Below are 15,094 nucleotides of genomic sequence, written 5' to 3' on the forward strand. Positions count from 1 at the left end.
TTGGTGGGCGCGGGAGGCCGCGTGCGAGGTCGCTGGTGTTCCGCCTCCTCCTCCTGTATGCGTGCCAAGGAGGCTGCGCGGGTCACGCTTGATGGCGCCTGCAGGCGGACGGCAGCTCGTAGCTCGTCGCGGAGGCCAAAGACAAACTGAGAGACGAACCAGCGATTACTCAAGGATTCATCCAGGGAGAGAAGGTGATACATACATGATTCAAAGGCAGCCTTGTATTCAGGAACAGAGCCTGTTTGCTTCAGTTGAAGCAACTTGGACATTTGTCCCTCATACTCCTCCTGACCAAATTCGTCAACCACCGCTGCGATAAATGTTGTCCAACTTGGCTGGGCATGGCGACGCTTGTATGCACGGAACCATAACGCGGCATGGCCCTCGAGGTACAAAGTCGCCGTAGCCACCCAGTGAGCTGAAGGAACAGAGTACATGGTGAAATATGTGTAGGCCAAATCGATCCACAACAGCGGGTGTTCACCATTGAACTTGGGGAAGTGGTGCTTGGGTGGTTTGGCAAGAAATCCACCACCATCGCTGCCCGTAGCGCCGACGCGGGACGGATCCCCGAACTCGCGCGCACGCGATGGTTCCGGAAGCAGGGGTCTGCCATTGTTGGCGAGGACGGCGTGCCGCTGTGCCCCGGAAACAGTCGTCTCTGAAGGACGCTGCCCGGTGTCCTCCGTGCACAAGAGCGTATGAAGAAACAAGCTGATAAACATCGTTCTGAGAAGGTGTTTCAGGTGGGCGATTCTGTGCTCTTGAAGCTGCAACCATATGCTCAGTCTTCCATTGTCAATCGTCCCTGCCCTAAATTGGCTTTCAAATATTTCGGGCCTTTCAAGATTGCTACTCGTATTGGTGCTGTGGCTTATCGCCTAATTCTTCCGGAGGGTTGTCAAGTTCACCCGGTGTTTCATGTTTCCCAGTTGAAAGAATTCAATCCAAGTTTTGCTCCTAATTTTCAGTCTCTGCCACCTCCACATGTGTTCCAGGATTGTTCAGCTCAGCCGTGCATCATTTTGCAACGAAGGATCGTTCAAAAAGGTAACGAACCTGTGGTTCAAATCCTTGTGCAGTGGTCATCGTTGCCGGAGGATTGTGCCACCTGGGAGGACTATTATGTTCTTCGCCGTCGTTTTCCAACTGCTCCTATTTGGGACGAGGATCATACTGAAGGAGGGGCAAATGTCATGCCTTCTTCCGTTGGAACTTAGAAGCCTGACACTCAAGAAACGGATCCCGTCAGCTGTGATCCGTTTGACAACTAACAGGTTCAGAGGCGCATCAAGGCAGGGTATGTGTGTGTGTGTGGGGGGCCTGCGTGCCAGCGTGTAAGGCGAGTGCGTGTACCCGTATGCCTATAGATAAGGACCAACAACCTGTACTGTGGAGGGAGGAAAAATGAATGGAAACTGAATTCTGCATCTCATCCCCCGTCTTCCCTCTGTTTCTCATCCCCTTCTTGTGATTCGCGTAGTGGGATACTACAGACGGCTGGATCCAGCGAAGAGCCCACGCCCCTTCCTCGCCCGTTGTGAGTTCGGGGATGGAACCGTCGGAAATTAGGAAGAATCGAGTCGAAGTTTTCTTCTTCTTTCTCTTCTTATGCTTGATATGTGTTTGTGCTATTGCCTGTACTAGTAACCACAACTATTTTGTGCTACAGATGGATCGGCTGCTTCATCACTGGCTATAGGAAACGGATCGGTCTGCCAACAAGAGGATAATTCTCGTGATGGCACAGGAGGGGAATATTCAGGGCCAGAGCTTCCAGAGGTACAGCATCAAACGCGAGTAATGAAAGACCCCCACTGCACAGATTGGTGGATATATGCTGGCTACCTAAATAAGACATGATTGTTTTAGCGCTGCAATTCATACATTACTGCTTGTCTTCTGTTCCAACTACTATCTCTGTTCCCAGATTCAACTCTCCGGCAGAAATCGACCCCTTGTTATCACATTATTAAGTAGTTTTGAGACAGGCGTTTGTCGGTTACCGTGGGTCACCTTCTTTTGCAAGCATGCATCATAAAGCTTCACATATATTCTTATATCTCTTCACAAGTCGGCCCCTGAGCTATAATTACAAGGGTAGATTTCTAGATTGGTCATCAGACCTTACAACATCCATCAAGTTTCATTTTTATCAGGACAGTAACTATGACCTAATTTGCCTCAGTAAGTAACTGCATTTGATAAACTTGACATCATGATTCCCTTCCATATCCTTGAGGATGTTGTCTAAAATCACAATACCTCCCTTCTCTGTGAGACTGTGATCCATTTGGCTACAGCAGATATTCATGTACATATCCTTCTATGTGTATTGGAAATTTGTAATGCTTGGCAATAGATATATCATAGGACTATCACCACATTTATATAGTCTAGAGTTAATTTTTGAGTGTGTTCTAATGTTTCAATTCTTCTCCCATTCTTGTGCATGTAGGACATTTGGTGTCATATACATTCCTTAATGACGCTCCGAGATGCTGCTCGTGCTGCCTGTTTGTCTCGTACCTTTCTGCGTTCCTGGAGATGCCATCCCAATCTCATACTTGATCATGGAATACTATTCCAGTTGAGACATGTCCTCGCCAGCACAGTGAATCACATTTTTGAAAATCACTCGGGCATTGGTGTGAAGACACTCAAACTAGATTTCTCCTGTTACCACGAGCCCAAGGCCTATTCATATCTCCATAGGTGGCTTCGGATAGCTGTTACACCAGGCACTGAAAAACTTGTCGTTCTGTCTGCGAGTGATGTAGCATTCAACTTCCCATGCTCAATCCTATCTGATGGGAACGGAATCACGATCCAGCATCTTCACCTTGTTGACTGTGGCTTCCATCCCACAGTCAGTCTTGTTTGCATGAGGAGCCTGACAGTGTTGCATTTCGATCGCGTGGCAGTTACGGGGGACGAGTTAGGGTACCTTTTCTCCAGCTGTGTTGCTTTGGAGCAGTTGAAACTCAGGAGATGCTCCAAGATAACTTGCTTGGAGATACCTTTCGAGCTGCAGCGGCTCAGCTACCTGCAGGTGTCGGTATGCCACAAACTGCGAATGATAAAGAACGAAGCTCCAAATATTTGTAGTTTTGACTTTTTAGGTGACCGTATAGAGATCTCACTTGGAGATTCACTGCGACTGAAGAACCTAGATGTTCTGTGTAACAACGTCCTCCGTTATGCATGTGAAGAGTTTCCATCCAGTGCGCCGAATCTTGAAACTCTTAGCATATTTTCACGTCACGAGGTATATTCTAAAACCTTTTGTGATTATTCAGTAGCATTCTTCATACTTCATAGACAAAGTGGTACCTTGAAATGTTAATTAACATGTGCCACCTTTATGCAGGTAGCCAATACAGCAATGGCGTTCACGCCTAGCAAGTTCCTCCACCTGAAGTACTTGAGTATTTCTATTGCAGTAGCCTATGATTATTTGTCTCTGGTTTATTTCCTTCATGCTGCTCCGTCCTTGGAAACGTTCAAACTGTGTGTAAGTCACTGTTGATCCTACGAATATTTTTGAATGCACTCATGCATCCTGCAAACATAAACAGTCTCTATGGTTGAACGATTAATTGATTCTAGCATTTAAACTATTTTTTATCTTCAGGTACTGACAGGGCTACGACCCGCAGATGAACTACTTTTGGAAGATCCCTCACAGCTTCGGCAGATGTCAGGATACTGCCATCACAAGCTCCAGACTGTGAAGATCTCTAGGTTCTGCTCTTCAAAGAGCATGGTTGAGCTGGTGTCGCATATTCTTGAAAACTCAGTATCGCTGGAGTGCCTTACATTGGACACCACGGATTGTAGTTTCAGGTGTTCTGGCGACAGATCTACCAGATGCTCCGACTTGGTTAGACCCTGGGAAGCCGATAAAGCAGTCTTGGTAATCAAAAAATACATCAAGGGGAAAGTTCCCTCCACGGTCAAGCTAGATGTTGTGGAGCCCTGCAACCGGTGTCATGTCATTCTGCTAGATGGCGGCGGATGGATCAGAGCTTAGTCTCTTACCCACATAAACGTGGAGGAAAGACAACATTCAGATCCATAAACATCTTGAGAGCGTTACTAATGCTAGCTGGTATTTGACTGTCAGCAGTGGGTATAGATCTTGTTTCTCAAGTTGAAATGGTGAGGGAGTGGCATTTTGTTTCATCTTTCCACTCCGGCCCGTCAATTTTTACTTGTACTGTTGTACATCGAACCGCGATTTCGAGATGCTTGATGTACAAGTAAAAAGTGGCGGGTGTTTGATAGCGGTCACCTTGCTCATTGTTTCATCTTGAGAAACAAGACCTAGCGGCCTGATGTGGATCTAATATGCATCTAATTGCTCGTGGGACACATAGACACACGGCACCATTGTTTTAGTTTCTTTTATTGAAACATTTTTATATTTAGTGATAATAAGTTGAAATCAATTTTGTCTGTTACAAAGGGTTTTCCTTATTCTAATATAGATGCAAAGACGGTTGAATATACGAGCAATCCCCCCCTCCCCAAAATATGAGTTTTTTATGAGATTTAATAGAAAACAAATAGTAGATAAAACATGATAATCATAATAAAGATGATAATTGAACCAAGTAAAAAAATTTGGGTTCTTATTGCGACATACTACTAGGCAGGCATTTTCGGAGGAAAGACCAGTAGGTTTCGACCCTGTTCGAATTCTCTCTGCTCCACAAATGCAGCTTCCGAAGCGGAGGGAGCGGAAGCACAATGACAGGAGTGGCTCCATCTACCGCGGAGTGCTGCTCTGCTTTTCGTCCGGCAGCAGGCGGCGCCGACGCGCCTCCCGTCCCCTCGCCGCCTCGTCTTCTCTGCGTTAAAGCGAAACTGAACTGCAAGCTCGAGGGGTACGCGCCTCTTGTTGCGGGCTTTCAGCTGCAGACAGAGAGGTGTCGACGACGGCCGGACCATGGAGCGGCGGCCTTGCGAAATTCAGATCGACGGTAAGCCGCTATGCCCGTCGCGAAAATCCACACCCGAAAATTTAACCCCGCGGCGTTCATCTGTAGGGCTGGAGTCGAAAATTCGCCTGCTGTTAGTTCCAATCCCGTGCGGTGTTCCCCCTGGATCCAGCCAAGAACCCACCCGTTCCTCTGCCATTGTGAGTTGGTAGATCGAGTGACTGGAGCAATGGCTGTTCGGAGAGGAGATGGATATCACTGGCCGTAGTGTTCTGTTGGGCTGGATATCTTTTGTGTACCGGTGAAAGGACTAAACGATTCTTTCACAATATACTAGAGTTTGTACAGATTTGTCCAAACTTGTGAGGAATTGCAACGCTGCGCGATGCAGAAACTACCAAATGCTCAGTTAAAGTTTTTTTCTTATTACCTGAAGCGCATTGTTTTTTCAAGTCCTAGGTGTATGCCGGCAAAATGCCTGATCCTGTTCTGTTATTGCAGATGAATCGGCTGCTTCATTGGCTATAGGAAAGGGATCACCCTGCAAACACGATGGCAAAACAAGGAAATGTTCAGGGCCAGAACTTCCAGAAGTGAGTTACAGCATCAATTGACTTATACCTGATGGTGCAGTTAAGGCTGAAGTGTGCGTGCCACTGATTAATTGACAATAGATGTTGGGTCTGTGTGAGAATGTGAGGTCAAGACATATATAGTAGCCAGGGGTAGACTAGAAGCAAAGGGCAAGAACATGTTGTTCTCGCTGCCAAGATTGGGGTTATGGTTGACCGTTTGTTATCAGGCACTGTATTTGGATCTGATAGCTCTGTGTTTCTACTCACTTTTCATAACAAGCATCCAGTCTCATATGCGCCGTCCAATAATAGTGGGAGGGAGGGAGGGCGGGCAGCAGCGACGAGCGGAGGAACGTGCGACTGATAAGGTTACAAAGAGATTAAGCATGATTAAAGATACAACAATATGGTGCTGTCAGCATGTTCCTTCAGTTATCCCGTTTATATTGTTACTATGTTGCAGCAGATGCTTTATCTTGAATTCCGTCTATTTACATCACTTATTTGCCGCTGCTACTGGAATTGTAGTAAGAGATAATGGTTAAGCAGTAGTTGCTGCCCAGTTGAATTTCTCTTTTGATCTATGTGTTCTATGATTTGTTATGAATGTTTGCATTTTGTTCAAATGTGACAAACTCCCTTTCTTTGAAACAGAGTTCCACTTGTAATTTGGAAGTTCTATAAAAGTGTGTCTCGGTGTGACAACCTGAAGGGGTGTGATCAGGAGGCAAAACTACGAACTGGGAGCTTGGCTATGGAGAAACAGAGCTGGATATTGCGTTCTCAATGTGAATAGAATGTCTCAGTGCTACTATGTTAAGGGGTGCAAGGGCATGATGTTTCTAATCTGATGCAATCTCAATGTTTACTAAGTATCTGTGTCTGAATCTGCATGTTTTGCTTGCTGCCTTGTAGGAGTCTCTCCCTTTCTTCTGTCAAATTTGGAACGCCTGATCATGTGAAAAACTCTGGTTACTCTGTTTTCACGGATTACTATCTAACTGTAAGTCTGTTCTAAACCCTAAGCCCCATGTAAATCTGATGTAAGATTAAGCTATTTAACTTTAACTTAAAAGAATGACATGCTCTCAGTTGCTTGAATCCGTCAGACCTGAAAAATAGATATACTTTGAAAGCTTGATATATGAGTATGTAACTGAAGTAGTAGACATTTCTTATTCCATTTAAAAAGACATAAGGTTTGTTAGCCCTTTGAAATGGTTATGACATAATAAAGCAGGCTGGGGCATAGATTTGGGTGACATAAATTTATGACTTGCTCAGAAAATGCCAAGCAGAACTCCCAGCCATTGATCAGCTGAGAGCTTATGTAAGAACTATTTTGGAAGAACTTTTATTTAGCATGGCCAAACAAATAGTTGGGATAAAAACGACTTTCTCTGTTATGACGAACAGAAACAAATGAGAAAAGCTTCAGAGATAGCCAGGGGCGCAGCTCAGTCTTAGTTGCTCTAGAAAACAACCATGAGTACTCCCTCCTCCTTTTTCTGGGCTTGGGACCAGCTATGCATTCAAGATGACATAGGCGGAGTTACCTACTCCTACTTACACACCTAGAAAAACAAGAACACACTACATTTAGAAATAATTTTTTTTTAAATTTCTTGGTGTTTTTCCTATTGTTGTTTTGATGCCATTTTCACCTTTTGAAAAAGATACTGAAATAGTAGCACATATACACACATACCCTTTTCCTAATTTTTTTGTGCTTTTACTTTTTGATTTCCTTTTTTTTTGTCTTTTGATCTTGAAGGAACAACATATATAATGCATACACATACACATCTTTTTCTATTTTTTGTTTTTCCAACTGTTTCATATCTTTTATATATTTAGTTACCTAGGATTTAAGGATGGGAAACAAATACACACGGGAGCCGGGGCAATGTTGCACATAATTTTACTGACCTACAAAGTGAAAATTAATATGAGAATTGTGATCATTGTAAACAAACATAGCATGCTAACAAAAAAAAGCTATTGCAATTCAGTAGTATAATATGTTCTAGCCTCATATCCTTTTGCTACTAATCTGTTCCTAGCTGGCTTCATCGATGAGCTTATAACAACATTGTCTCTGAAGGGATCAAGATTTTTTCGGGTGAATTGGAGTGGCTTACTCATCTGGCTAAATCGAGCTAGGTGGCCTAGCTGGATGTGATACACAGGATTTCCCATCACGGAGAGATTTCTGTACAACTGCAAGGGCGTGGCAGGAAGGTATAATACTGTGATTAACTACTGATGCACTAAAGATTAAACCGAAAACACGAAGTACATAGTGAAATGTCGTAACACGGTGAGGTTTTAAAAACATTGCAATATGCACGATTATCGGAGTTTTGATGGCCATGTTATAAAAGATTAATTGTAGAATGGAAATATGTGGCACTAGAAATTTTCTGTTAAAGATACTAGTATAGTACGCTAACAATGGGTGTAATCAATCTGTTGTACCAATACCTAGCTTCCAGATTGTTCCTACCAGATAAACGAGATTTACAGCTGCCGTGGGAGGTAACTAGGAGGAAGAAATAAGCCGTACCGCTATTTGTGCTCAGTCAGAGATGTCCGTATCATCGATGAGAGGTCAAATGAATTCCATATTATATTGCTCCTCCGTATGAATAGAGAAAGGTCCTGAAAAATTTCTTTGGCTGATGTCAACACGAGGGTCACGTGGATGTCCGTGGATTGCAGCACGCAGCGCAGATTTAGCAGCTTCCTTGTCAGACTCCGCACCACTGAACATCAGCTGTACCGACAGTACCTGCAGCACACCCAGGTTGTGGATGCCTGCAGGCGCTCTTCCATGTTCCTCCCATCTGTCCGCATCAAATTCTATTTCGAGTCTCTGGAGCTTGGGCATTGCCCCTTGCTCAAAAGACACCCATGGTGGCGAACAAATGAGGTCGAAATACTTGAGTGCTGGGAAAGCAGTCCCGCTCCCACTCCCACCACGGATGACAATTGTTTCAGCGATGAATATCAAAATATACATCTTGAGGTAGAGAAGGGCAGGCAACTTTGCAAGGATATCAATAGCTTGCGGATTCAACCTCTCGATTCCAGCAAGATTTATGTCATACAGATTACCAAGTTGACCAATCCAGTTTGGAATAGTGGGCATGCGATCTTCTAGACGGAGTGTCTCTAGATTTCCTGTTAAGGAATGCAGATAATTCAGCTGATGACACATTGGTAGGCATTGATCACCGCACACATCTTCCGAAATGATAGCTAGATGTTTAAGGTTTTCACCAGCAAGCTTTTGGAGAGCAGAGCATAGAGCTACCTTTTTCTGGTCAGAGTTCCAAGTGTCATCAAAACGGACTTGAAGATCTCTGAGATTGGTCAGCTCCCCGAGGCCGTTTATACAGGCTACTGAGTTCTTAGACATATCAAACTTGCGTATGGTACGCAGGGACTTCATACGGCCTATGTCATCAGGCAAGACTACCTCTAATGGGAGAAGCAGATGCCGCAAGCTGGACAAGTCAGCTATTTTTTCTGTAAGGGTAGCATCCTGGACATCTGTTATATCCAGCGTTTCCAGAGACCGTAGATTCAGAATTTCAGGAGGTACTACTAGATCAAACTCATCATCCAACATATCAAAGGCAATCTTCAGGTATCTCAGTTGGAGCAGCAGGCAAACTCCAACCATGTCGTCCAGAGTCATACGACATCTGTCAACCACTAGGACTCGAATAAACTTCAGCCTCGAAAACACTCCGTCAATACAAGCACCAAATGTTGCAAGCGATCGAACTTGTGTCAGAATAATTGCTTCTGGTACCGGGACACGATTCTCTTGGTCAGACTGCAAAGAGAGCCGACGGATCTTACTGGTGCCTCCACTTCGGACCCCAAATCTATCCATTACAGTAATGAAATTCTCATCTGCGGATTTGTTCAAGATGAACTCGAGCATCATGTCATGCAGTCGACATGACAGCACCTCATCCTTGTAGTCTATATCTACAGGTTGGAGGATGCTCCTATTGACTAACTCATTGAAATAGTCCTTTGCAACATCCTCTCGATCTCGCCTATGTGGGCTACAAGGCACAAAATCTTCAGCAACCCATTGCTTCACCAAATCATCCGTCATGATTTCCCGATCCTCTGGATATATACCAAGATGAAGGAAGCATGCCCTCAAATGATGAGGAAGATGCATGTAGCTCAGGTTTAAGATTTGTGACATCTGTTTCATTGGTTCGAACTCTCTGTCGATGGTGCCCAATGAACTCTGCACCCTGTCCCAGTGCTCCTTTCGTTCCGGTGTCTTCTTACTGGCCAAAAAACCTGATACAACATTGATTGCTAGGGGTAGACCACCACATTTTCTTAATATCTCAGCCGAAGCTTCTTTTAAGTATTCAGGACAAGCATCTTCAGAGCCAAATATTCTTGTAAGAAAAAGTCTTCTTGAGTACTCTTCTTCGAGAGGTTTCATTGGATAAACGTATTCACGCCGATTAGAGCAGCAATCCAAAGCCACACTATCAATTCGTGTAGTTACGATTAATCTACTTCCGGAATTATTGTCTGGGAAAGCACATCTGATAGTATGCCAGTCCGATTCATTCCACAAATCATCAATTACGATAAAGTACCTGTAAAATATTGTATTAGTCTACTGGCAAAACAATATAATTAAACCTCGTTCTGAACTAAAATCAGAAGGGCAATGAACTTAAGATGGATCTGACTTTGGACCAGCCTCTGTCTCCAGTGGCACTTGGCAGTATTGCTCAAACCAGGCTTTGAGTAGTTCACCAGTGCGGCCATAATAATATTACCATTGACTTGAAGTTCCATTACTTTCTATCACCTCCTCTAATGGAATACCCACACATGGGAATTGCGAAATGTGTTGCAGGGATGCACATAATACAAAATAAATTTGGAGGGGATTTGATACTATTATCACTAACATTACATAATCAAATACGTTTGGTGGTATCTAGAAATAAACCAATACTGTTCTACATCATAACGTCAATTTGATAGCTAACTAGAAAAAAAGAGAGCAGCCAGGACTCATTTTTTAATAGAAGAGGCTGGTGGGTGTACCTTGCCAACAGAGCATCTCTATGTTCTCAATTTTGACAGCTAATTAAAGAATAAAAACTCAAATATAACAGCTTTATAATATTTTAATAGAATCTGCGATGTGATGTTTATAGTAGCCAATATAGATTCAGTTGAGAAATAATAAACCGTAAAAACAATACAATAAAGAGGATACCTTTTATGTTGCAGATGCTTGTTGAGCATGCTGACAAGGAGTTGAACATTAATATTATCCGATGGTGTTATACTCCCTCCAAACATTCTGAGCAGGATACAAAGAACCCCATTGATATCAGGTCTTTGGGAGACCGACACAAATGCTCGACAGTCAAATCGGTGTTCATGGTGTTGAAGTGTAGGTGAAGCATCGTATACTAAATTGGCAAGTGTAGTCTTGCCTAATCCTCCAAATCCCACAACTGACACTACCTTTAGGTGCTGGTCACCATCCTTTAGCATTCCAATGAGCTTATCCTTTTGTCCATCTATTCCGACAAGACCGGCAGCATCCTTATAGAGCACGTGCAGTCGGGGATCAATGGACACATGAGAAGATGTAGAGATGACTTCGTCAACTCTGAGCCGCTCTCGTCGAGCGCTGAGCTCTATTACAGCGGCCTTGATTTGATTGATCTGTTTGGACAAACTATATCCCTCTCTGAGATCTTTGAAAAACGGAAAAATCTTCCAAATGAACCAATCCTTAGCTCCATCTTGGCGATCCTGGAGCATGGAGCTGACGATAGAATCCTCGGTATCGTAGGTCAACTCCCTGACCTGGTCCCTCCATTGCCTGGTTAATGGATCAAGGTTCTCCATGTATGCCAACTTCTCAAGAACAGCCTTCATAGAGCTGAGCTCATCCACCAGTAATTCCACCTGTCTGCGGTCACTGCTGAACATTGCATACTCTGCCGCTGCAAGAGAACCAAGCTTCTCAAGGAGGGAGCATATCACCCCTGCTGCAACACTGGTCGCTAACTCCGCCATTAATTGCACTCTCCGGTTTCCCTCTCTCAAACTCCTCCGTGAACTACATGCATGTCTATGGATTTCTGTATGATCTGTGAGTACAGAATTGTGGCTTTGGCTTTAGTCGGCCATTGTATTCCGTTAGATGAGTTACCTCCACACAACTAGATATTTGTTCACTGGAACCCCATGTGTCACGTTGGCGACCAGTCAACGACTGTGACGCATAAGCAGTCCATTATTGACGAGTTGAAAAGTATTTCGCTTCCTTTGGTTCACTATAACCGTGAAATAGCATGTGTAAGTTTTTTTCCCATGAGGAAAGGCCATCATGGCAACCTTTATTGAAAATTAACAAAAGTTGCAGCCTTAAGGAAGTCGCTCAAGGTAAAATCAGGGGCTCATTGACCGAATTACAATCAATCCTGTTCTCAAAACAATACCTGGCAATCATATGAGCTATTCTATTATCATTTCTATGACAATGATAAAAAATAGCCTTCCCTATTACATTTACCAGACTAGCAGTCCATGTAGACAGTCTCTTTTGCAAGCTTCAATTACTTCTGTAGAATCTGACTCGGCCTTCACCTTACTGCCTCCCATATGAACTGCAAGAGAGAGAGAGAGAGAGAGAGAGAGAGAGAGAGAGAGAGTCGTGTCTGCATAGCAAGGGCTTCGGCCATTAGCAGCCATAAACTGACCTGCGTGATTTCTTAAGACCACTCCTAGCTAGAGCACCTGTGTTTTGATCAACCGCATTAAAATTTCGCTTCAGGAAGTGTTCTGGTGGTTTCTTCCAAACAGTGTCTTTAACATTCAGATAGTATGTGCAAGTTAGTGAAGTTCCAACCCTTCTAAGAAGGTGCTTGTTCTTTTGAACACCTCTTAGCATGGATGTTACACTCAAAGCCATTTTGAAAGCAAAGGAGGATTCATTTTGAGCAGCGATATACAGGAGAAAACCGTCTTAATTAAGTTGGTACCGTGGTTTCTAGAGTGCGATCCTTTCGATCCTTTCAGCTGGCTGCAGAGTAATGCAGCCTGACCTTATCCATGGGGAATGGGTGGTTGGTCCTAAATGGCCAATATTTTGCGTGGAGTGGACTACACGAGAGATCAGCATCGACCTTGGAGTTGGTCCGTGAAGTTTGTCCTGCTCTATTCAAGTGGATGTGGCTCGTCCTGCATGACAAATATTCCAAGATTATCTTGCATTCTGGACTAAACCAGCCAATGAGCGTACTACACATCAGCATCATTCATTAACATCTGAAGGTGTCGATATTTTGATAGCTTTCTGAGAAGCTTCCCCCTACTTGCTCTCCTGAACCAGTTTTCAGTTCTAAGTTTGTTTGGACTCTTAAGCATGTACTACGTAGTTATCATATCACATATCAGCCAATCACTACCCCTAATTGATAAAAGTATTCCCTCTATAGTACGCAGTCAAGTTCATATATCAGGTGCATACTAAATGCAGTCAAGTTCTGTAAAAAAAAAGGGCAACCTGGTGCATGTAGCTCCCGCTTGCGCAAGGTCCAGGGAAGGGTCCGACCACTTTGGGTCTATAGTACGCAGCCTTTCCCTACATTTCTGTAAGAGGCTGTAGCCAGGACTTGAACCCATGACCTCATGGTCACAAGGCAGCAGCTTTACCACTGCGCCAAGGCTCCCCTTCAGTCAAGTTCTGTAAAGATTAACCAAATTTATAGAAACCATATAAAAGATCCATGTTCCTAAAGGTTGGACAAAGTTCTGTAAATGCATAATAATGGAAGCTCGATCTGGCATCTTCACCTTGTTGACTGTGACTTCCATCCTACAGTGAGTGTTCGTTGCTCGAGAGGCCTGACAGTGCTGCATCTTGATTGTGTGCGGATTACAGGGGACGAGTTCGGATATCGTTTTTCCAGCTGTGCTGCTTTGGAGCAGTTGAAACTCAGAAGATGCCCCAAGATAACTGGCTTGAAGATACCTTCTCAGCAGAAGCGGCTCAGCTACCTGCAGGTGTTAGGATGCCACAGATCGCGGATGATAAAGATTGAAGCTCCAAAGATTTGTAGTTTTCACTTTATTACATTTGACCAAGTAGAGGTCTCACTTTGGAGAATCATTGCGACTGAAGAACCTCGATATGACCTGTTGCCGCCTCCTCCGTTATGCCCTTGAAGAGCTGCCATCAATTGCACCGAATCTTGAAACTTTCAGCATACACTCACGTCGTGAGGCATATTCTAAAACTGCTCGTGATGTTTTTCTTGGAAGGGAACCTTTTGGGATTATTCAGTACCATCATGCATAGAACAATTGTGTACCTTGGAATATTAATTGACATGTGGCATATTTCTGCAGGTGGTAAATACAACAATGGCATTGGCGCCTAGCATGTTCCTCCACCTGAAGTATTGGGTATTTAGTATTCATGGGGCCTACAATTATTTTTCTCTGGTTTCTTTCCTTGCTGCCTCTCCCACCTTGGAGACACTCACACTCTCAATGTAGTTCACTATTCATTCTGCAAATATTTTTGAATGCATTCATCCTGCAATATAACAAGTCTTTATGGTCGAACCACTAGTTCAGATCTTTAAACTACTTGCCTTTTTTAATATTCAGCTACTGGTCTGGCTACCATCCATCGATGAATTGCTTTTTTGTGACCACTCACCTCCAAGGCACATGCCAAGATACCTGCATGACAAGCTCCACCCGAGAGTGGACATCTCTAGGTTTTACTCTTCAAAGAGCTTGGCTGAACTGCGTCCCATATTCTTGAAAATTCACCATCAATCAAGTGCCTTACATTGGAGACCCTACTGATCGTGGTTTCAGGTCTTCTGGTGCCAGAGATGCGGAGTCATCACGGTGCAGACGGGTATGCCCAGAAGTTTTGAGAGCTTAACTGTCAGCATTTTTTGGACGAACCTAGCGAGAGGACAGGGTGTTCCTGCAATTTGTTAAGAATATAAATAGATTTGCGGGAGCTTAGCTAGTGTCGTTTCTTTCAGTAGGTTTGCAGCACCCTGCTGGTTCGTTGTGGAGCAGGCCGGGCGTTTAGCGTGTTGCTGTAGAAATCCTGTACTGAATCTCATCAGACACGACCAGGAGTTGCAGTAGAAAGGAATGAGGTCGTCGCTATTGCCCCCTCATAACTGGCAATTTTCTCTTCCTTGATAACTTTTGGATTTGATTTTGTCATTAGCTGAGAACCTAGCGTCGCTCGGTTGGCCAGCTGCGCGAGCGCGCTGCCCGCCAGAGTTTGAGTCCTATATACTGGCATTGTGTGGTCAGGTTTGCTTCTTCTATATATAAAAATAAACCGTCAAGGGTAGTCCTGGCTGGTCTCATTTTTTTTTTCAGAAGTTGTGAACATGCACTTTTTTTTGAAGCACTTAAATTTGATTTTTTTTAAAACATGAGAGAATGGGAGCACGTGGTACTTTACCATGGTACGATTTAGTTACTTTTTTTTTGAACCGGGCATTACCCCTTTCC

The 15,094-nt window shown here is 43.9% G+C and overlaps 2 protein-coding genes and 1 long non-coding RNA gene across 6 annotated transcripts in view; 2 read left to right on the forward strand and 1 right to left on the reverse strand.

Moving 5' to 3' along the window:
* The window catches only part of LOC119302248 (disease resistance protein RGA5-like), an 18,557-nt gene extending 6,838 nt beyond the window's left edge, over positions 1 to 11,719 (reverse strand). For all 4 annotated transcript variants that reach the window (XR_005147434.1, XR_005147436.1, XR_005147435.1 and 1 more), the window contains exons 1-2: positions 10,800 to 11,719; positions 8,088 to 10,164 (exon numbers count right to left, since the gene is read on the reverse strand). Coding sequence is in view for 1 of the 4 variants with exons in the window: in XM_037579288.1 (XP_037435185.1) it covers positions 8,133 to 10,164; positions 10,800 to 11,614 (2,847 nt within the window). In the remaining 3 variants the exon portion in view is untranslated. The remainder of the gene's footprint in view (positions 1 to 8,087; positions 10,165 to 10,799) is intronic.
* Positions 1,423 to 4,375, forward strand: LOC119302250. Its single transcript, XM_037579289.1, has 5 exons — positions 1,423 to 1,543; positions 1,676 to 1,785; positions 2,462 to 3,271; positions 3,374 to 3,517; positions 3,638 to 4,375. Exons 3-5 carry the CDS (start codon positions 2,489 to 2,491, stop codon positions 4,034 to 4,036), a joined length of 1,326 nt encoding a protein of 441 aa, XP_037435186.1. The 5' UTR covers positions 1,423 to 1,543; positions 1,676 to 1,785; positions 2,462 to 2,488; the 3' UTR covers positions 4,037 to 4,375.
* Positions 5,071 to 14,806, forward strand: LOC119302251. The gene is made up of 7 exons (XR_005147437.1): positions 5,071 to 5,354; positions 5,448 to 5,539; positions 6,176 to 6,524; positions 7,626 to 7,762; positions 13,952 to 14,097; positions 14,216 to 14,328; positions 14,432 to 14,806. It is a non-coding gene; the product is annotated as an uncharacterized LOC119302251 (long non-coding RNA).
* The last annotated feature ends 288 nt before the right edge of the window (positions 14,807 to 15,094 follow it).

The sequence above is a fragment of the Triticum dicoccoides genome, chromosome 5A (assembly GCF_002162155.2).
Source record: "Triticum dicoccoides isolate Atlit2015 ecotype Zavitan chromosome 5A, WEW_v2.0, whole genome shotgun sequence".
In the NCBI taxonomy this organism is placed as follows: domain Eukaryota; kingdom Viridiplantae; phylum Streptophyta; class Magnoliopsida; order Poales; family Poaceae; genus Triticum; species Triticum dicoccoides.